The following is a 22,441-nucleotide window of genomic DNA, read 5'->3' as shown; positions in this document are numbered from 1 at the left end:
ATGAAGTAGCTTTTTCTAGAAGCTAAACATTGTTAAATGACATCCTCTTCTGTTTCTTATCTGTTATCCTTAGATGGGCCTGGGTAGCAATGGAAGTCCGTTTGGGGCTCAGCCTTATGGTCAGGGTGCTGCTGGACCGGGCCAGCAGCTAAATCCTCTGCAGCAGCTCCAGAACAAAGCTGCGCTTCCCAACAGCCTGCCACCATTCCCCAATGAGCTCAAAGGGGCTGCTGTCACTAGCGTGCCAAACATGGTCAGTCCTTTTCACATAGATTTGTTTAGTTTCTTTTTTTAAAACACATTATTCCACTTGCCTTTAGAGCCATTTTCTTTTTTTCTTCTTTTTTCTAACTTAGCCGTAAAAGAAATTAAAAATATATATATATATTTATCAGGCCTTCAGTTAAATCCTTTCATTCTGTTTAAGGTTGTCACAATACTAAACTTTTCAACTCGACACCGATACTGAATAAAATATTTGATACTCGATGTCATTTTCGATACCACAAGGATAAAAACAAAGACTCCAAAATTCAACTGAAATTTTTTCATTAATAAACAAAATACAATTAATAGATAAATACAATAAACAATATTTTGAGGTTGTATGCTGTGCACAATATTAAGCAAGCTTGATTAAAAAAAAACTTACAAAATTAAAATGAAATGTTCCTTCCTTGGCTATGCTTTACACACATAACAATGACACTAGCCAAACCAGTTAAAAAACAAAAATAATTCTCAGCAGCTGCACCTGTTACAGAAAAAAGTCTGAAACTGAAAAGTGCACAGAATTATTCAATCACACAGTGTTCAGAAAGTGAATTTTCCTCTAATCTGCAGTTTAGATGAATGACTGTTTAGGTGCCACTGGTGGTAGCACTGTATCGATACTTTTGAAAATGAGTATTGTATCCGGATCCAACTTTTCAGTATCTATACTTTTGACAACCTTAATTCTGTTTGCTGAAACTAATTCTTTTCCATATGTTAAAAAAAGTTTAAATCCTAGGGTATTCATTAAAGCTGTAATCTGTAACTTTTATTAGTGTACTTATACCAAATGTTTAGTTTGGACCAAGGGTGGGCTTTTTTTTTTTTGGGCAGGGGGCATTTGAAATGACTTGGACGTCATAGAGCAGAAAATAATGAATTCCTACATACAACATTTCTGTTCTGTATAGTTAAGCTGTTCTAACTCAGAATGTTCAGAAGTTCAAATGCTCATTCAACAAAGGTTTCATGACAGTTGATTTCTAATTTGGAGCCAAGTTAGAGAACGCGCTGTAAGCCAGAGGAGAGCCGCACCATGCTGGCAGCAGCGTTGCTAAGCAACAGACGACAGATCAGTTATAATTTCAGCACTTAGTTTATTGATATAGTGGCCTGTTAAGTCCAAAGAGATGGCGGTCTTTTCAGTTAGGTCATACAGAGGCTGGTTTATATGGAAGTGGACCAAAAACACCTCAATAACTTTCTCAAAAGTTGTGGACCACAGCTTTAAACACTATGGAAGATTATCCAATAATTGCTTTAGTTTAGCATATGCTTTGGATTTTGAAAGCTCCACATTGTAGCTGGAGCAAAACACTGAGCAACTATAGGAGCTTAAATGCATCAGTTGCTGCCTGTTCAGTTAAGTATGTTATAAAGAAGATAAACAGTGACATTTAACAAGGGAAAGAATGTTTATTGGATTTACAGAAAGTTTACAGTAATTATTCAAGCAAAAATTTGGCGGGTGCATACATTTTAAAACTGTTATTTTATTGATTTTAAATACCTTCAGCACTAATTATTGGAACACAATATGAAAAATGGGAGCCTCTGATGGCCTGAAAATAAAGCTAATTTAGTATCATGGTTTCGGTGATTTTGGCTGTGAGGAACATGATGAGGGAATGCAAGAAATGGGTTGGTCAAGAAAAATGTCAGATAAGCAGAGGTGAAGGATGCTAATCAATCAAAGTTAACCCCCTGAGCAGCTCCAAAGACCGACAACATGATACTGCTGCCAATTGTGTCCTTGTTCATCGTTGGACCATTCAGTGTACTTTGCACAAGGAGAATGTGTATGGGAGATTAATGCAGAAGAAGACTTCTCTGCACACGGTACACTAAAGCACATTTGGACAAGCAGCTTTATTTTGGAAGGAGGTGCTGTGGACTGATGAAACTAAAACTGAGTTATTTAGACATGACAAGGAGCGGTATGCATGGCTGAAAAAGAGCACAGCATTCCAAGGCACTGGCTACCCACTGTAAAATATAGTGGAGGTTCCATCATGCTGTGGGGCTGTGTACTGGTGTACTGGAGTCTTGAGGGTTGCATCAAACATATCATTGGAAGCATTTACAGGCTGTGATTTCTGCGATTGGAGGATCTAATAAGTATTGATGTTTGTTTTTGTTTTTTTGTTCTGTGCCCAAATTCATGCACCTGCTTAGTTCTGTCTGGAGTATTATTGTAAAGGTTCTGTAAATCCTTTTCACTTCTGCAATAGGGATGGAACGGTTTATGAAAACCGTCCGAACCGTTCGGTTCGACTGTCTCGGTTCGGTTCGCGTGTTTTGCGTTCGGTTCATGCGCTGCTCCTTTTTCTCATAGGCGAAGCGTGTACAATCCAGAGCAGAAGGTGGCGGTACTGCGACCAAAGCCAACGACCAGTAGTAAAAAAGAAGAAGAAGAAGAAGCGAAGCAGCATAGCCGGGTGTAGTAGAAAAAAAATCTGTTGTTGTGGTGAATAGGGGGTTTTCAGTGACGTCACTGGCCAGCGTCCGGTCCGCCATCTTGGGTGGCATATTATCGTATATCATATATATCATGTCGCGAATGGATAAGTACGCCAGCACGCTAGAGCCACCAGATCATGGAACATATCTGAGAAAATGTTCCGTGATCGACCATATGGACCCCTATGCCCTCCACGGTGCCTTGTTTAGCACTAATCCAGATGATTGGACAAATGTAGAGCATGGCGACATAGTTCATTTCCCGGTGTTCAGTGAAAACCCTCTGCACACTCTTGAGGAAATGAGAGCATACAAGGGTCTAGAGGCTCACAACCACTTCACATCTGGTTGGGTACGAGATGTCGAAGTGATGTACATGAAGGAAATCGCCATCATACGTGGACGGGTGAGTTTTAATAAGATGGTAAAAATGTAAACAATCCGACGCAGGGCTCGCTATGCTAGGTGGCTAACGCCGGCAGTGCGCGAACAGTTTCAAAGCTACAAGTCCTTGGAGTCTCATGTGCAGTTTACGAATGGATGGGTTCAGGAGCTGCAGCTCATAAAGCCAGCAAACAATGCTAACCGTTAGTGCTAACAACCACTCAGGCATGTAATGTACTTTTAACTAGCTGCTATGTGTTTCAAAGGTTTGGTTAGTAACGTTAACTGCCAAACCTCCCTAAACCCTCTGGGTTTCTCACATATTTGAGCCTTTTCCCGCTGGTTGAAATCAAGTTAAGGTGAAACACGGTGAAATTAAGGTGAAACACGGCTGAGAGAGGCTGAGTCCAGTACGCGGTAGTCATAAGCAGTAGTCTGAGTAGCGGCGGCGGAGGCAGTCAACATTGCAGCCACGGAAAGTAATACGTCATGACGCCCAAGCCCTACTATTAATATATTCTTACATGTTTTAAAAGCTTGACAGTTAATTACCTGTGACAAAGTGAGCACTGCAGACTGGCGTATTCCAGCTTAAAACCGTCCAAATCGGACCTGGATATCCGTGTCAGCCATAGGTGACGGCGTTGTTCAGATAGCTGTTTTGTTTTTTCACATTGATTCACGATTACGGCTGGTATACGATAGAGCGTTGATCTCCACCTCCACGGGCCGTGCAACCAACAATTACACACAATTTCACAATTTTTCACTGTCAATACTGCCTAAGGCTGCCACCCAATATGGCGGACGCGCTGAGTAGTCACGTGAGCGTGACGTCACCTGAAAACCCCCTATTGTGTGGGTATGGCGAGTGGGAAAGAACTAGGGCTGCAACTAACGATTATTTTAAAAATCAATGAATCGGCCGATTATTTTTTCGATTAATCGATAAATCGGACAAAAAATATTTTTTATATTTTATACTCTTTATTCCAAAATAAACATTTTAGACAGAACAAACAAGCACACAAGTACAGGTTGCTCATTAACTGTACTGGTGCAATATGAAAAATAAATGTTTGTGTTAAAACTACGCAAACTTACATGAGAAATGTAGCTGTACATCCACAAAATATAGGCTACTTTGTTTCATAAAGTGCAAAAAAAGACATTTCTTTTTTAAAAGCCCCTAAGGGGTTCAAACAATAGGCCCCCCCCCCCCCCCCCCCATTTCAACAAATGAGTTTTTTTTAGACTAGAAGAGTTCTGCCTTTTAAGACAGGAAAGTATAGCAGTTAAAGTTGCTACTTGAGAAAATACTTAACCATAGAGATAAAAATAGCCCTGTGATTCAAATTATAAATTGTATTTGGAATAAAAATGAGAGAACTAGGGGTGCTAAAAAACACATCTTACAAAGACAGATATTTACATGGAAATGTGGCACATAATTAATTGACATATTACTGATCTTGCTGGATTTTATTCTGCTTTACTTCCATAAATTGCAGGATCTTTACTTTATTTTTGCCAGAAGATTTAAACTTTAAAAGCCTTGCCCTCATAATTTGCAAGTTAATTTATTTATAAAGTAAATATAAATGCTGCTTAAGCTAATTCAAATGAAATTAAAAGTAAAATAAGTAGCCAACCGTATCACTGTCTGTAGCCTACTTACAAGGTAAGGAAAGCATCAGATGAACTACCTGAGAAACTAACGTTACGTTTCCCCACTTTAAAACCAAACAAACATGGTGGTTCCGTGCCATGTTAATTTGTTTTGACAAAAGTTGCATGGTACGACTTTTTTCACTGTACAAAGCGCAGGCTATTTTAATTATTGTGATCAATTTGCGCCGTCAATCCCGGTGCATGCGCGCTTCATTTGCAGTCTGGACGCTGAGGGTAAAAATCCTGCTGCTCTGACTGCAGCGCTGAGAGGGACTCCTGCGGGAGCGGGGGGAGGTGCCCCACGGCAGAGTACATGCTTTCATGTTGTCGCTAGTCGCTTTTTTGAAAAATAGTCGCTGGAGGGGTCTGAAAAGTTGCTGAGTTGGCAACACTGCACCTGCGGCGCTGGCTCGCTCTGCCGTATTTTTTCTTCTTCCCCCGCTTCAGTCAAGTGGATGTGATGACGGCGGCGGCGGATGACGCATTAATCGCGCGACACAACTAATTGATGATGAAATTCGTTGCCAACGCTTTTAAAAGTCGATTTTTATCGATTTTATCGATTCGTTGTTGCAGCCCTAGAAAGAACAGGAGTTGGAAGACGCACCAGCAGCACTTTATAGGTCTGCTGTATGGGACCACTTTGCATTTAGAGTGACCTACGATGACGGCGGAAAGAAACTTGTGGATAAAAACAGTGTGCAAGCATTGTGCAACACGTTTTGTTTATGCTAACAGCAACATGACCAACATGTCATGCTAACCCCGAAATCCCACATACTCCGTCAGCGCTCCGCCCCGCTGCGCTCCAGACCGCCTGCACAAAGCAAAGCCTACAGCCTCCACTGTGGCTCCCATCCGCTCCGCTCTGAGTTCCTTGGAGATCGTAGAGGGCATGCACGAGATGATTAAATTCAAAGCAGCAAATGATCCAGGGTTTCCGCGGATCATTAAAAATAATTACAATTCATTAATTTCTTTTTATTTTTTTATGGGATTTCGGTGTAACAATCAACATATACCAAACCGGAAACTGTGAACCGAACCGTGGATTTTGTGAACCGTTCCACCCCTATTCTGCAATCATTGTGTTCACCTACTTATGTTTAACTGAAAATGTTGATCCAAACCATTTCCAAAAGAAAATGAGAATTAACAGGGGTCCCCAAACCTTTTCATACCACTGTAGTTCAGCTTTAGTTCCCAGTGACAGTATAGGAACAGAGATTTTAATATAAACAAAAATAAGTATAACGTGACCTAAAACAGTTTTAACGTTTCATGTACAAACACTAAACTTTGGTATATTTAACTAAGGCTTGGTTTGAAAAACTAAAATAAATATGACGCGGTTGGTAAATGTTTTTTTTACAAGTAAAAACCTTCCTTTGTGCTGAAACATCTCAACTTAAAAAAAGACTCCTTTGTTAGCAGTTCCCTTCAAAAGTCAGCTTATCCACCAGTGTCACCAGCAGGCCTTGAAGGTTTGTTTGAGAAACATTGGTAAACAAACTGCATGAAGAGGATAAAGGGATACATCAGGCAGGTCAAGGAGAAAGCTGTAGTGAAATTTCCAAAGAGAATATCTAAAGCTTTATACATCTTAATAAGCTCTGTTCAGTCTTTCAACAAAATAGGGAAATTATATCGTAAACATATAAACCTTCCCTAATTAAAAGGCTGGGCATTACCGTATTTTCACGACCATAAGGCATACTAAAAGGCGCAGTCTCAGTTATGTGTCCCATTTCTGTATTTACCACACAAATAAGGCGCACCGGACTATAGGGCGCGTTTTTTATATACCGGTACATGTCCTCTACTACCTTTAAATACCTCTACTGCGTATTTAAAAATACAGCGGGGGCAAAACTGAGTATGATTGTGCTTTATTCATGTATTTATTACAAACTATTAATCAAACCTGGGTGCTGGCCGTGAGACAGACACATCGCAGATGACAGAGCGCTGTGATCACTCCTAAATTAACTTAAAATCCTGAAACCTGCCGACGGAATATGTTCGCTTTTATTACCGGTATCCTGGTGCCTGCAGTTTAAATTATTTAGATGAAAAACACCTGCCAGCAGCCGCGGTGAACCTGGAGGCTACCCAGCCTAGAGGCTGCTGATGAAAGGATTTCTACTGTCGGTGCACCGCTGGTATGTGGGGGTCTGAGCGCCTCCGACAGAAATAGATAATCTGGATGAACTGACTGCAATTATGAAGTTTTCAGGTGGACTTTCTCACTTAAAAACATATTAAAACTACTTTATTCCCACTGATCACAGCAAATATAGCTGCAAGATTTAGATTATTTAGATGAAAAAACACCTGCCAGCCGCCGCGGTGAAGAGGAGGAGACCCGGCCCAGAGGCTGCTGTTGAATTAAGTTTTCAGGTAGAAAAATAGAGCGGGAGCAAAACTGAGTATGATTGTGCTTTATTAATGTATTTATTACAAAGTATTAATCAAACCCATCAAAGTCATCATCCTCTGTTTCTGAATTAAACAGCTGCGCTAAATCAGACATGCAAATTTCACCTTCTTCGCTGTCAGAGTCACTTTCCGTGCAGCGCGGCTCCTCAGAAATAATGCCGGCTTTTGCGAAAGCTTGAACAACAGAGCCAGCAGACACGTTAGTCCAAGCATCTACAATCCATCCGCAAACTGTGGCGTAACTTGCCCGGCGCTGCCTTCCACTTATCCTGAAACTGTGGTCTCTGTCGGTCATCCATCGCTGCCTTACTTTGAACGGCCGCTTGTCGAGCGGTGGAAGTTCCTTTGTCAGACCTCCCGGGATAACGGCGAGCACAGCATCCATTTGATTCACCATGTTTTTCTCATCAGCTGTGAGATGGGCACGCATGGAGTCACAGATTAACTGCGATGGTGATGCGTGGAAAAAAACACCTGTTCTCCTCACATACACCTCCCTCAGCCACGCTTTCATCATCTCCTCATCCATCCAGCCTTTTTCATTTGCGCTAATATCATGTGTCATCAGAGCGCTGTGTCTGTCTCGCTGTCAGCTCCCAGATCAGCTTCTCTGATTGGCTGATGCGGCGTGTCCAGCAGCAAAACTTCAATTTTTCCATCTGGAGCAACAGCAGCGCGTTGGCGGTGCGTCAGATGCTTAAACGCTCCCGACGCAGCGCCTGCCTGCGGGACCTTTTGCTGCACCTATACGCGCGTCAACCATTGACTTTGCATGTAAACTCGCTGCTTCTGCTGCACCTGCTGGGTCCGGTTCACACCGATGTCGAGCGGTTGAAATTAACGCACAAATTAACAAATTAACGCACAGCGTTAATTTGTTTCCCCATGTTTTTCACTTCAGCTGTGAGATGGGCACGCATGGAGTTACATATTAACAGCGATGGTGATGAGTGGAAAAAAAAACACCTGGTCTCCTTACATTCAGCCACTCTTTCATCATCTCCTCAATGAGGTGGTCTCAAAAGTCGCAGTTACAACACACATAGGGCGCACCACACCAAAGGGCGCACCGCACATTTTTAGGGGAAAAAAAGACGTTTAAGTGCGCCTTATAGTCGTGAAAATACGGTAATCAGAGAAGCAGCATAGTAGTTCTGGAGGAGCTGCTTTGATCTCCAGCTTAGCTGGTGCAATCTGTGGTCTGCATTAGTTCAACAAATCTAACCTAAGTTGCTAATTGTCCCTTTAAAAAATGGAACTGTGTTATATTAACAAACAAAAGTATGTGTATAATTTAATCAGGTTTTACTTAGAAAATATACAAAATCAATTCACATAAGAAAAGGCAAAAATATTTTTTTTAAAGACATAGGGAAATCCTAGTTAAATGTCAAATAGTTCTGGCTTAAACATTTATTTAAATACACTTTTTATCAGATATTGTCCCAAAAGTTAGAACATTTTTATTAAAAAATAAATCCTGTCTTAAAATCTGTGTTGTTTTTTTTGTTTTTGTATTTTTTTGTTGTTGTTGTCTTACGCAGGCCAGTTAGTTATACAGCTTGTACACCTAAATTTGGCAAATCATATATCAACGGCCATCTGTCGAAGCATCTTGATTCATAAGAAATAAGAATCATTCACTTTACCATTGAGTTCCATCCCAGTGTTCATGGGGATGGACGTCTGTGTCTTCAGCAGGCGTAGAGCTAACACAACTGGCAGCGTTGCGAGACAAGGGCTCAAACATGTACGGCTGTAAGCCTTCTACACCAAACCAAGCTTCTGCCGCCCTGGCGTCCTCTTCCACAACAACTTTGCCCTCACTTTCCTCCTTTAAATAAAAAATGTATGACTGAGGAAACTCATCCACATCCTCTTGACACAAAACTCTCCTCCTCTTGCATGTTTCCGCTGTCCATAGCGTTCCTTGACAGTGTTGTTTCTAAGTCACTGATTTAGTGCTACTTGGTCCCAATGTAACTTCCCATTGGGAACTTAATAGCTCTAAGTTGTTAACTGGTTAGCAAGATGCTTCCGACAAACCGGCCACAACCAAAATGCTTGCGAACCTTACGCCACAACAATCCCGCCCCCTTGATGAGGACCAATCGCATTCACTTTATTCACTTGTGTAAAGTCTTTCACCACTCAGGAGAATTCGGAACTGCAACGGTCAGTTTCCCTACGGCTTTAATGTTGGTAGGGTGGGAGGCGATGACTGGCCAAGAAGTATCCCTTTTTTATTTTCAGGGTTGCAAACCGTATTTCTCTTTGAATTGTTGAAGCCATGTGAAATAGATGAACCCATGAGAACAAGATTAAGCTTTCTGGCCTAAATGCTGTTTTTGGAAAACCAGCACCTTCAACACTCCTCCCTCAAAATGCTACTGTTATTGTGCCATAAATGCCCAAGTTAAAAGATTAAGCAGAAATAATTCCCTCTGCTTATAAAATGATATATTATTACAGATATTATAGCTGATCTTAAACATTCAATACTTTGATTTTGAAGACAAGTAATAGGTGACAAGCTGCTAAACAGTCATGTTTTTGTTTCGTTGTTCTGCATTTTCTCCGGTCACTAAACTTTTTAGATTGCAGGAATGATATAGTGGGGAAATGGGCTGATTGTGATACCATTGTTTAACTTCTTCATCATAAGTTTGATCCAAGCCTAACTCGTAGTTTCTTCTTTTAGAATGTCAAAAGATGAATTTTTCTGTAATTCATGGTAGCGCTGACATTCGTTTGCTTTCCTGTGCTCAGCAGCTCCAGCAGCCGCAGCAGCAGCAGGCAGGGATGCTCCCGCTGGCCAGCAGCGGAGGTGTGGCGGTGCCTTCGGCAGGACCAACAGCTGATCCAGAGAAGCGCAAGCTGATCCAGCAGCAGCTGGTCCTGCTGCTTCACGCACACAAGTGCCAGAGGAGAGAGCAGGCTAACGGGGAGGTGAGAAGCTGCGCCCTTCCTCACTGCCGCACGATGAAGAACGTCCTCAACCACATGACCCACTGCCAGGCTGGGAAATCCTGCCAAGGTAGGTTGCTATCAAGCAATGCCAAAATGATATTAATATTGACCAGATGTTACTTAAACTCTTATGTTTCATAAGCTGGTGCCTCCCTGACTCTGGGGTCAATTTTAAGATCAGAATCAAAGTTTTAACAACCAAACAGCTCATCTAAATCTACATCTTTGTGTTTCAGTACCTAAAGCCTGATACATCTCACTTGAAGCTATATTGACATTTTTTAAAAGGTGTCAAATATTTAGCACAAAATGTATTCATCAGGGGTTTCCTGTCAGATAAGAAGCCTTTACTCTGCCCTACCCAAAAGGAAGTTAAGTTTGGTGGGCCAAACCAACAGCCTTTTAGGATGGAGAGTAGTAGCATTTCTCTTTGTTGCTTAATTAATTTATCTTTGTGGTTTGTTAAATAAGGATCTATGTTGGAACTTTTGTTCTTTGCAGTGGCTCACTGCGCATCGTCCAGACAGATCATCTCCCATTGGAAAAACTGCACACGACACGACTGTCCGGTCTGCCTCCCGCTGAAGAATGCGAGCGACAAGCGAACCCAGCAGCGTAAGTTTGACCTAATGTTTCGAACTGTGGTCGTCCAGGCAGCAAACACAGGAAGCTTTTGACGGTTCTGTTTTAAAGAGCCAGTTGGCCGGACCTTTAGACCTTTGGCTTTGCTTTGTAAAGATAGAAACAGAGCTTTCAATAGTTACCCGGTATTTGATTTGTAATTATAGAAATGTTAACTCTCTGGTAAATGTTGGTGTAATGTTTTCAGTCACTAGTTTCCCTGCACTTGATTAATCACAGTAGTTGGATAAACTTTCCTCATTTTCTTTCCATTCTTCAGTCAGCGTCCTTCCAGTGTTTATCTCTCTCTCCTTGGCTTGCTTATTGGAGAACATGATGTATTATGTTCTTGCATAAAGAGCCACTTTATATTTTCTGCTAACTTTCTGTTTTCTAGAGTTGAAGTTTATAACCTTTTCATCCATCGAAAGTTTGAAAATTCTCTATTGGTTTTGTTTTTGCAGTTTTCTGATTGTACATTTTTTGAATCTTAACAATCGAGGATGTAAAGTCCGAACTTTGTTACAGTTCGGAAAATTTCAACACATATAAGTGTCTCTGTTTATTTTTACAAAATTTGAGCTAAAGTTATTTTCATTTTTATTCCTTACCACAGCTCTGCTTAGTTCCCCAAACACCGGCCTCCAGAACCCCATGTCCTCTGTTGGCATGGGTCAGCCCAGCGCACCCACCATCAATACCTCAACTCCCATAGACCCCAGCTCCATGCAGAGAGCCTACGCAGCACTCGGTTTGCCCTACAGCAGCCAGGCGGCTGGACAGGCTACAGCTCAGCAGGCCCCAGGACAAACAGGAGCCCAGAACTCCCAGACCCAGCTTGCTCAGCAGATGAGACCCATCAGCACTATCGGTAATGTCCACCTGCCGTGTTCTATTTGGAAATAGATCACAAACACAATTTTGTGCATATGCTTTTTTTTTTTTTTTTGCATAATCTGACTTCTTGTTAACTGCTTTAAGTAAAAACTATAATGGTATGTGTGTTTTCTATTTTCTGGAAAAACTGGTTTATTTTTATTTGTAGAAAAGTAGTTTTATGAAAAGAAAATATACATATTCATCAGCATCAACCTGTGCTTACTATGGGTTATTTTATCACCTTAAACCGTCATTTCCTCTTGGCTATTATGGGAGACGTGTATTTGTGTTAAGTTGATCAAACTTTGGAAAATTACAGCAGGACTACTTTACTTTTATAAAATGGATTACAGGCCAATAATTTCCATCTTTTTAATATTTAGCATACCACATAATAAAGTTCATTACATGATAATATGGCACCACTTTTCCAGAATCGTTTCAAAGTTTGGATGATTTCCAATTGTATATTTAGAAAAGAAAATAAAGCACTGATTTAATATCAGCTGTTATTAGAACATTAATAACGGATTTTAACCATTTAGAAAAAGGTCTGTTATTGATCATTATTGATTAATTTCACTAGAGGTTATGTCACACTATGTGTGAGAGAGGGGTGTGTCTGTTACACAGCTCTCCGGGGGAAGGGGATTTCACCAATACCTTAAAAGAAGAATAAAGAGGCTACAGATTAAACGTCCTCCCACTGATGGCTGATATATAATGATTAGTAATTCAATTAGCACTACTGACTTAGCTACTTGTTTGTGTATTTTCTAAATTCTAAGTACTTTCTTATGTAAAATGTAAGTTTTGTAAACATTTTCAATTAAACATATTGGAACTGAATCTCAGCATTAGCTGCTGACTAACATGTTTAAGTTGAGTAGCAGCATAAATCAAAAGGTATTTTTATAGAAAATTAGATAGAAACGTTGAAGGGGATTACCTACATTAATATGCTGCTATCATTTTCATTTATCGCGGTCAGATTATGTTCAGCAAAAGCGTAATCACAACAGGCCAAGTACCAATAGATTTTTGAGTCAAGTTCTTTTAATATTTAGAATTTTATATTGGTTTGATAATGCTGTGCAAAATCAGTGCTATAATGAAATATGACATAAACTGAAAGTGACAAACTATTCCTTTTTAAGATCTACAAAATAATGTTTGGAGCTTGATCTTTGAAGGCTGTTTTCTTTGCTAATATGTTTGTGTCTAGGTAACCAGATGCCTCTTGGAGGCGGGACAATGGGTGGGACTGCGTCAGAACAGACCAATCTGCACACTGACTCCCTTTCCAACACGCTCAACACTAACAAGTCAGTCTCTGCTTCCTTCAGTAGAACCATAAAACACATTTTTATGTTCTAAGGACATATATTAATAATCATTTTATTCAAGGAAGTGGTATATTTGTAACTTCTAACCTTTTTTCCTCCCTGTTCCACCCTCAGTCAGCTGCTGTCAGACGGCTCTGTGGGCCAGATGGGAAGCCTGCCCACAGCAGCACCCGTCTCTTCCACAGGCGCCAGGAAGGCCTGGCATGAGCATGTCACTCAGGACCTGCGCAATCACCTCGTTCATAAACTGTAAGTGTTAGCCATGAGTTTAGAGAGGTAACTGCTGCCCTTTGGCTGTTCCAATTAAGTGAAAAAACCTTTTGGCTAGTTTGTTCCTTTTTTTTTTCTCAGAATGCTTTGGTATAAACCATCTCTTTAAATGTTGCTGTTTAATGTTGCAGAGTACAAGCCATATTCCCTACCCCTGACCCGGCTGCTTTAAAGGACAGGCGAATGGAAAATCTGGTCGCTTATGCCAGAAAAGTCGAGGGAGACATGTATGAGTCGGCGAACAGCCGGGTAAGATGGCCTATTTAGTGCCTGACTTAAAAGATGCACTATCAGTTGAAATATACGCTGTGAGATTTTGGTTTTTTTTTTGCTCAAATGATCAACATTGCAATCTTTTTCTTTCAGGATGAGTATTACCACTTCCTGGCTGAAAAGATTTACAAAATCCAGAAGGAACTTGAGGAGAAGAGACGTTCAAGGCTGCAGAAGCAGATCATCAACCAGCCACCTATGACTGCCCAGGCGACGCAGCAGCCTGGCCTCACGCAGCCCAACGCCTTGGGTCCACGGCCACAGAGTGAGTACAATTCAGGATGACGTCACTCAGACTGCAGGAAGTTATGCCCACTTTTGGTGCTTTTACAGTCCCACCTGTTGGTGAAGTGATTTGATGAATCCTTCTTTTTGTTTCATAGATGGACCCGTTTCTCTACCAAACATACCAAATCAGATCATGAATCGCATTCAGGTTCCTCCAGGTACAGATTTCATCTTAATGTTGTTAATGTTCAAATAAGATTAAGTTGTCAACTAAGACCACAGACCTCTATTTAGTCACTGGATTGCTGATAGCCGTTGGTAGTACACAGTGCTGTGAAGTCACAAGCTGCTTTATTGGTACTCCCTGGTTAGACCGGCTGGAATGTAAACCATACGTGCACTACTGCATCGAACAATGAAGATGTTCTCATTTTCATTTTCAAATTCATCACTTTGACACACACTTTCTGTTTCATAGAATCTGAAGATCTTTTTCATTTATGGTAAGAAAAAAAAATAGCCACATCACATTGCATTGTCAGTATGAAGTCCATGAAATCTATTAATCATGTAATATGACATACAAATCCATTACAGCAAAATCAATGTGTTAATGGAGCATAATAATACTGTAGTCTGTTATGAAGAATATTACACTGTGATGATGTGCCAAAAGTGCTAAATTGATTGATTACACTGTTCTGTTAATTGCATTACATCACCGTTTTTATGGCACGACTCAGTGAAAGTGGGGAGTACCAAGATGGCGGCAGGTGACTTCAGTTTTTTTCGGTCTATCAGCAATACTGTGAATAAATGGAGATCAGTGACTCCGACAATGAATGTGGGGGAAAAAGTTGTCATTAAAATTACAAATGTCTCATAATGGGAGAATATTTACACTCTGGCTTTATCCCACAAGCGTGAGAACATTCCATCTTTTGTTTGTTTTTTTTAAGATGGGCACTACGTCTGTTAGCACTGACGACACTAACATATGTCCACTATTGAGAGGATAAACAACAGTGAGGATATGGGTCAAACATTTAAGGGTTTGGAAAACCTTATTTCAGCACTTTTGGGGGGGGAGGTTCTCACAATCAAGATAAGTTGAACATTCATAAGAGATGTTTACCTAGAATACCTGAAGGTAGGGATGGAATGGTTTATGAAAACCGTCTGAACCGTTCGGTTCGACTGTCTCAGTTCGATTCGCGTGTGTTGCGTTCGGTTCATGCTGCTCCTTTTTCTCATAGGCGAAGCATGTACACTCCAGAGCAGAAGGTGGTGGTTCTGCGACCAAAGCCAACCACCAGTAGTAAACAAGAAGAAGAAGCGAAGCAGCGTAGCCGTGTGTAGCAGAAAAAAATCAGTTTTGTGTGGGTATGGCGAGTGGGAAAGAACAGGAGTTGAAGACGCGCCAGCAGCACTTTATAGGTCTGCTGTATGGGACCACTTTGCATTTAGAGTGACCTACGATGACGGCGGAAAGAAAGTTGTGGATAAAAACGGTGTGCAAACATTGTGCAACACGTTTTGTTTATGCTAACAGCAACACGACCAACATGTCAGGCTAACAATCAACATATTCCGAACCGAAAAACGTGACCACGAAACCGTGAACCGAACCGTGGATTTTGTGAACCGTTCCACCTCTACCTGAAGGTATGGAGAAACTTGAGCAGCATGCTCTTGAACTGAACAGACTGAACGTGTTTGAAGTCACTTTGGGGTTTAAGTTTGCACATTTAGCTAAATGAGGAACAAATGTATGAACTTCCTCTGCCATGTTGACCTTTTGTTTTGATGTAGTTTTTTTCTCTGGCTGAATGGTTCGCTTGCCTTTTTTTTTTTTTTTTTTCCTGGGGGGTATACAGGTATGAACCAGTTCAACCACATGGCTATGTCCAACGCCCAGTCGTCAATGGGACCCCGAGCAGCTTCTCCTATGAACCACCCACAGCAAATGAACATGAGCTCTGTTCCCCCGGTAAGAACTTCACAGAGGAAATATTTTTCCTTTTCTTTTTCTGAATTTTAGTTTCTTGAACCAAATCTTTATATGAGACCAGTAGTTTAACCTCTTAAGCCCCCCGGGGCTATTTTCTTGAAAAGGAATACTCTTACTTAGCCTAAACGGCTAGTATTGTTATCAAGCAACAAAAAGGACATGCATTGAAAAATTAAAAGTAAAAAAAAAAAATATAACTCTACCTGTAACGAAGGAAATAAACATAATAAGCTGTAACTAGAACATCTTGGTTACATATGTAGCAAGTTTGGTGTTTAGATTGGAAAACTATCCATGTGAACCTTTACTGTGCCGTTTTGGAACAGTACAAATGCTAAAATTAAAAATTTGGAATAATGTTAAATATTTGGTTATAAAAAATACAGTTTTCATCCCAAAAATTTTTTTTCATTACTCTTTATTTACGCACTGTAATTACACAATATACATATAAATCTAAGTTGGGAGAAAAAATACATGAAGACGCAGGGCGAAGCTAAATAACTGTTTGTCCAATCAGGGAGCTTCATACCTTTTTGGAAAGCTTGCTTTCTACAGAATGCAATGGTGAGCACCAGTATGAGATGGAAGGAAGCCCCGGCAAAACACAAGCGAGAGTAGCAGAAAGATTTTTGATTGACACAGGATAACGGATTCCAAATATGGGCATGTTGTAGTACTGTAATACAGAGAGCAAAGGTAGCTTTTAGCTAAATAATAAGCTACTGGTTAGATATATTTAGGAAAATTGACTTTTATTGGGATGAAAATATAATTTGATTACAGCAAAGGAAGGACAGGTTATTTGCTTTGGTTTGCTGGTACTTTTGAAGGACGTGTTTGAGTTTTGCGAAAGAGTATGGCTTCAGCGGATTCAGTGTCTTTGGATTTCATTAGAAATACATAATTCAGCACCGCTAGGTGTGTTGAAACCAGATCCACCAAAATCCAAACTTGGGTCATAAATTGCATTTTGGCACTGTGTTGGAGCTATGCTTGGTGAATATTAGAATGAAGTAGAAAGTCTTTTAGAGGCTTTTAGAGACATGAACATATGATAAGTGTGTGTCAGTATTCAGCTACAAGCTTATAATTTTTGTAAAATAGCTCCAGCCCCCTAGGAAGGGGGCGCTTAGGCTCAAGGGGTTAACTAAAAAAATGAGCTATGAGAGATAAACCAGTTGGTTAGTATTGCTATCTTTAAACATTTTTATTTTTTTTGGTCATTGTTCAGTTAAAAGAAAAAAAGATGTGAATTACACCGAAAGTAATAGGGATCATAATACTAATATTCCCTCCTCTTTTAACATTGGATATCATGAAAACATTTAATTTATAATAGTATTCTTCCTTCCAGAGTCGTACACTTCTGCACGACTTATTCCATTATGTGAAATAATTCTTGTTTGACTCTTCAGTTAGCTTTAGCAGTACTTATAGCATTTCCAACACATTTTAAATACAAATTATAAACAAAACAAGGAATCTTTCTTAGACTTTTTTTTCTTGTTTTTTTTTTAAATAACATATTTGTTGTTTCTTAATCCTTTTATGTTTTACTTCCATTTGTTTTTGTTGTTTGGGTTTTATAACTAATTTGCTTTTCTGTTAAACATTTACAGAAAATACTAATCTTAAAGAAGTGTAATACAAACAAAGGGTTTATTAGTTTATATTTCATGCAACATTGATGACACCCAATTTTGATCCCATTTTATTGATGTGTTCTGTGCTCCTAATATTCTTCTTTTCCTATCCTGTAGGTGGGAATGTCTCCCTCTAGGATGCCCCAGGCACAGAGCCTGATGCCTGGACATGGCAACATGGTGGGCCAGACACCCAATCAGGGACAGTTCCTGCCTCAGACCCAGTTCACACCTGGATCTGGTGCCGTTTCTGTGTCCAGTGCCATGAATGTTACAGTTGGTCCTGGAATGGGCCAGCCGCAGGCGCAGGCTCCTGTCACCCAGGTGAGCCATCAGGGGTGTGGAGCTGTAGTTAACTAAGCTGCAGGACTGATCTCAAGACTAATGTGACATTTTAACCTTTTCTAAAGGTGTCATTCTAATTTAAATTTATTCTCAGAGACGGGAAATATTTGAGTAACCATTTTGCCTTTGTTTAATCGATCCTACCGATCACATTATGTACTCTAAACCCTGTATTGTTTGTGGTGTCTGCTGTTTAATATTTTGTTTGTCCGCCTGCTCTGTGTCCTTTTTCTCCAGCAACAGCAACAGAGCGCTAACCTCCCCATGAATGCTCTGGGGCCCCCGCTGGGCCCTCAGCTAGCCTCCTCCCAAACCCCCTTGCACTCCACGCCTCCCCCCACTGCTTCTTCAGCCTCCACGGCTGGGGTGGCCACTAACCTGCCACACCCCCAGTCCTCCAGCCGCAGCTCCACCCCCACCCTCCCCGTCCCGGCCCCAGCCCAGGGGGCCACCCCACCCTGCCCCTCTCAGCCCCTACCCCAGCCGGAACCCCCTGCAGCCGCACAGACGCAGCCCCTGACTCAGCCCCCTACCACGCCGGTGAGACTCGAGTCCCTCCGCATGCCGACAAACTGTCCCCTCCCCCCCTTCCTCTCCCCATCCCATTCACATCCACCTGTCTGATAACTGCCTCCTCAACACCGTCTGTACCACCACCCCACGTGTTATACTAAGAGATCAATGTTAAACACAGGGTGCTTGTTTGTGTCATTAGCTGCAGCCCTGCATGCAGAAAAGTTTGGGGGGGGGTGACACTGTTTTCTTACTTAACCTTCAGTTATCCTCCTTATTTTTCTTTTTACTTCAGCTCTCCCAACCAGGGGCCAGTTTGGATAACAGAGTTCCCACACCTGCCTCTGCCGCCAGCGCCGACCTGCACTCGCAGCACGTCGGAGCCGACCTGCCTGCCCAGGAGATCAAAGCGGAAACGCAAACTGACCAACAGGAGTTTGAACCTGCTGGTGGGAAAATTGAACCCAAGACGGAGGTGGGTTTGATTAGCAAGTTTGATCCAGTAAATATGAGGGCTGCTTTTTACTTTTCCCTCATTAATCTTTGCTAAATGGAAATGAAGAATTGTTCTTCAGATTTGCACTTTGGCCCCAGACATGTTTAGCTTAGACACTTGGCTGCAGAGAAAACTGTAATAAACCATATTTTTCCTTTTCTTCTTTCTCTCCTCCATCATTACATCTCCAATCACACGTTTACAACTTTATTGGGTGTGGTCAACTCAGGTCCCAAACATGCCATATATATTATAGGGCTGCAGAGTTTTAATGTCGGGCAACTCAAAATAAGCCATCAATTACCACATAGTATACATTAAATAATAATGTAGGCATTTTTTGCACATTTTTTTATGACTTTTTAAACCTGCTTTACCGATGATCTGGTGAATTTTTATGTCATGGCCTAATGAGATCACTATTTTCTTGTCTACAGGGTGAGAACGACTCCAACTCTGGCGGGGTGAAGAAGGAGGAGTTGGAGGAAAAGCCAGAACCAATGGAGGTGGAGGAGAAAAAGCCGGAAATTAAGACAGAACCCAAAGAAGAGGAGGACAACGGAAGCAATGGCACAACCTCCTCATCTCCCTCTCAGTCACGGAGGAAAAGTGAGTCTGAGGCTAACGGATCTTGGAGGATACCACTGTACCTCATAAAACCAACCGTGGTGATTAAAGTATCAGGATCAGCAGATATCCAAAATCCAGTATTTGTAAGAAGTGAACGGTGGGTGCATCCCTCGTTCAGATAGAAGTAATGAATTTAAAAACTTATGCTGCTTTTGGATAACTAACTCCTCTAGGGTCTTTATTACACAAGAACTTCGATCGATTTATTGTCTGTAATCACATTATGCACCAATTTACTTTATATCCTTTTTTTTCTAATATTGGGCCATCCTTCTTTTTCAATATATTCACTTAAAAAGGTTAAATGCACCCAGCACTGGTTCAACCAGTGGTTGTTTCAGCAAGGAAGTTCCATTACAGCTTTTTCAGGTCTGATATAATCGTATTGCAGCTTTAATTTTGTACTCTTTTGAACCGCTATAATCGCAGGTCAAATAATACATACATTGATTACTTTTTTAGTAGTGTGGCATATAGAGGTGTGATCAAATGGTATTATTTCAAGAGATGGCAATAGCCAACAATGAGTATGATATAAACTAACCCCTTTATTAGTAACCAATGAGTTAAATGAGCTTAAGGAGACAGAAGGGAAGTGTTTTAGTCAGGATGCAAACAGCGTAGATTTTAGATCAAGGCTGATCTCTACAAATATTATTTCTCTGCCTGATATCTGACGATGTTCCCATCCAATATTTTCATTATGAATACTGGATTTGGACAATCCCAGTTTCAACAATCCCATGTTTACATTGAGGTCGTAAGATCTCATTATTACAACTCTTCAATGGTTTGGAGGTTCTTTTACAGCAGGGAAGGCTAGAAAAGACCATTTGATGTGCTTCATTCAAGCTCCTGACCCAAATGCTGAAAACATAACCATCTCAAATCATTTAATCATCTTGGATTCCTCTTTAATTGAATCTGAATTTGATAAGATTAGTTTAAAAAAGAACAGCATTGTTTGTTACCTTTTAGCAGTATGTGACAGTCATTAACAGAGTCACAGTTAGGATACATGTTATTCCAAACACGTCTACACACTAGTTATATCCCTCATTATGTTCCAAGCCTCCCCGGTTTAACCTGCCTGTTTTCTGTAAAACTCAGCGTCTCCTTGTGGTTTGTTTTACAGTATTCAAGCCTGAGGAGTTGCGGCAGGCTCTGATGCCGTCTCTGGAGTCTCTGTACAGACAGGACCCGGAATCGTTGCCTTTCAGACAGCCTGTAGACCCCATGCTCCTTGGTATCCCTGTATGTACAACAAAGTCTCCCTACAGAACTTTAACCATGTCTGATTGGAAAGACATGCGCTTTATTTTAACTTCTGTTTTCATCTCCCCTAGGATTACTTCGATATAGTTAAGAACCCCATAGATCTGTCCACAATAAAGCGTAAGCTGGACACCGGACAGTACCAAGAGCCCTGGCAGTATGTGGACGACGTGTGGCTGATGTTTAACAACGCCTGGCTTTACAATCGCAAGACATCCAGAGTCTACAAGTACTGCTCTAAGCTGGCAGAGGTTTTCGAGTCGGAGATTGACCCCGTCATGCAGGGTCTGGGCTACTGCTGCGGGAGGAAGGTAAGATTGAGACGCTTGAAAAATAAGGAATCATCTAACTTCATTTTTACAGCTTTGATTTGCACGTAAATGACGTCATTTCATTACAGATGATGTTTCTGACCCCGATATATTCATGTCTAAAGAACCCCCTTTACTGAGCTAATCCACTGCAAGATTGTTGACTTTTCTTCTTATTTACAGAAAACCGCAGTCAGGTTAGAACTAGGGCTGTAAATGATTTTGCGAATTTATTATTTTTTGGATAAATAATTTGATAATTTCGATTGATACTTTGATAGCCACAGATTCCTTTAAGAAGACCTTTTACGAAATTAAACCAGGTGAAACTAAAACTTTTCCACTTGAGGAGTACTGGATGTTAGAGAAATGAAAAAGATTTTTTTTTATGTAAAATTTTTAGAGTTCTGCCTTTTAAGAAAGGAAAGTATAGCAGTTAAAGTTGCTACTTCAGAAAATACTTAACCATACAGATAAAAATAGCCCTGTGTTTCAAATTATAAATTGTATTTGGAATAAAAATGAGAGAACTAGGGGTGCTAAAAAACACATCCTCCAAAGACAGATATTTACATGGGAATGTGGCACATAATTAATTGACATATTACTGATCTTGCTGGATTTTATTCTGCTTTACTTCCATAAATTGCAGGATCTTCTTTACTTTATCTTAGCTAGAAGATTTAAACTTTAAAAGCCTTGCCCTCATAATTTGCAAGTTAATTTATTTATAAATTAGAAATTAAAAGTAAAATAAGTAGCCAACCTTATCACTGTCTGTAACCTACTAACACGGTAAGGAAAGCATCAGATGAGCTACCTGAGAAACTAACGTTACGTTTCCCCTTTAAAACCAAACAAACATGGTTACTCATCCTGCTGATCAGCTCTCTTCACTGCAATCGAAGGCTCCAACGTGTTTTCTTTTCAGGTGCTGCATCATAACAGTGGTGCTTCCGTGCCATGTTAATTTGTTTTTACAGAAGTTGCATGTTACGACTTTTTTCGCTTTACAAAGCGCAGGCTGTCTGCGAATTGAGACGCAGCTTGCGTTTGCAGTATCGGTCATTAGAACAGTTGACGTTACTGTCTTTTGAAAACAGCCTTTGCTCACCTGCGGCGCTGGCTCGCTCTGCCGTATTTTTTTTTTCTTCCCCCGTTTCAATCAAGTGGCAGTGATGACGACGGTGGCGGATGACGCGTTAATCGCGCGACACAACTAATCGATGATGAAATTCGTTGCCAACACTTTTAAAAGTTGATTTTTATCGATTCGTTGTTGCAGCCCTACTCTCCACAAATAAAAAATAAACTGGACGGAATAAAACATTGGCTCTTAATGTTAGCCCAAATATACTTAACAGAAAAAGATCAACATTAGTCCATTTTGGTGTTAATGT

The 22,441-nt window shown here is 40.7% G+C and overlaps 1 protein-coding gene across 5 annotated transcripts in view; it reads left to right on the top strand.

Moving 5' to 3' along the window:
- Positions 1–22,441, top strand: part of crebbpa (CREB binding protein a) — a 60,126-nt gene that overhangs the window by 23,951 nt on the left and 13,734 nt on the right. Inside the window, exons 3-18 of one of the 5 annotated variants that reach the window (XM_038291501.1) lie at positions 74–253; positions 10,000–10,264; positions 10,699–10,812; positions 11,435–11,689; positions 12,923–13,022; positions 13,158–13,292; positions 13,445–13,562; positions 13,680–13,851; positions 13,970–14,032; positions 15,692–15,804; positions 17,589–17,795; positions 18,054–18,356; positions 18,625–18,804; positions 19,263–19,434; positions 20,591–20,709; positions 20,802–21,041. In XM_038291501.1, coding sequence (XP_038147429.1) covers positions 74–253; positions 10,000–10,264; positions 10,699–10,812; positions 11,435–11,689; positions 12,923–13,022; positions 13,158–13,292; positions 13,445–13,562; positions 13,680–13,851; positions 13,970–14,032; positions 15,692–15,804; positions 17,589–17,795; positions 18,054–18,356; positions 18,625–18,804; positions 19,263–19,434; positions 20,591–20,709; positions 20,802–21,041 — 2,736 coding nt within the window. Of the gene's footprint in view, positions 1–73; positions 254–9,996; positions 10,265–10,698; positions 10,813–11,434; positions 11,690–12,922; positions 13,023–13,157; positions 13,293–13,444; positions 13,563–13,679; positions 13,852–13,969; positions 14,033–15,691; positions 15,805–17,588; positions 17,796–18,053; positions 18,357–18,624; positions 18,805–19,262; positions 19,435–20,590; positions 20,710–20,801; positions 21,042–22,441 lie in introns of all 5 variants that reach the window. The other 4 variants (XM_038291492.1, XM_038291516.1, XM_038291508.1 and 1 more) reach the window with 4 other exon arrangements.

Source organism: Cyprinodon tularosa, unplaced genomic scaffold (assembly GCF_016077235.1).
Source record: "Cyprinodon tularosa strain WSP-4 unplaced genomic scaffold, ASM1607723v1 ctg108, whole genome shotgun sequence".
Classification (NCBI taxonomy): domain Eukaryota; kingdom Metazoa; phylum Chordata; class Actinopteri; order Cyprinodontiformes; family Cyprinodontidae; genus Cyprinodon; species Cyprinodon tularosa.
This window is presented reverse-complemented; position numbering and strand designations above follow the sequence as displayed.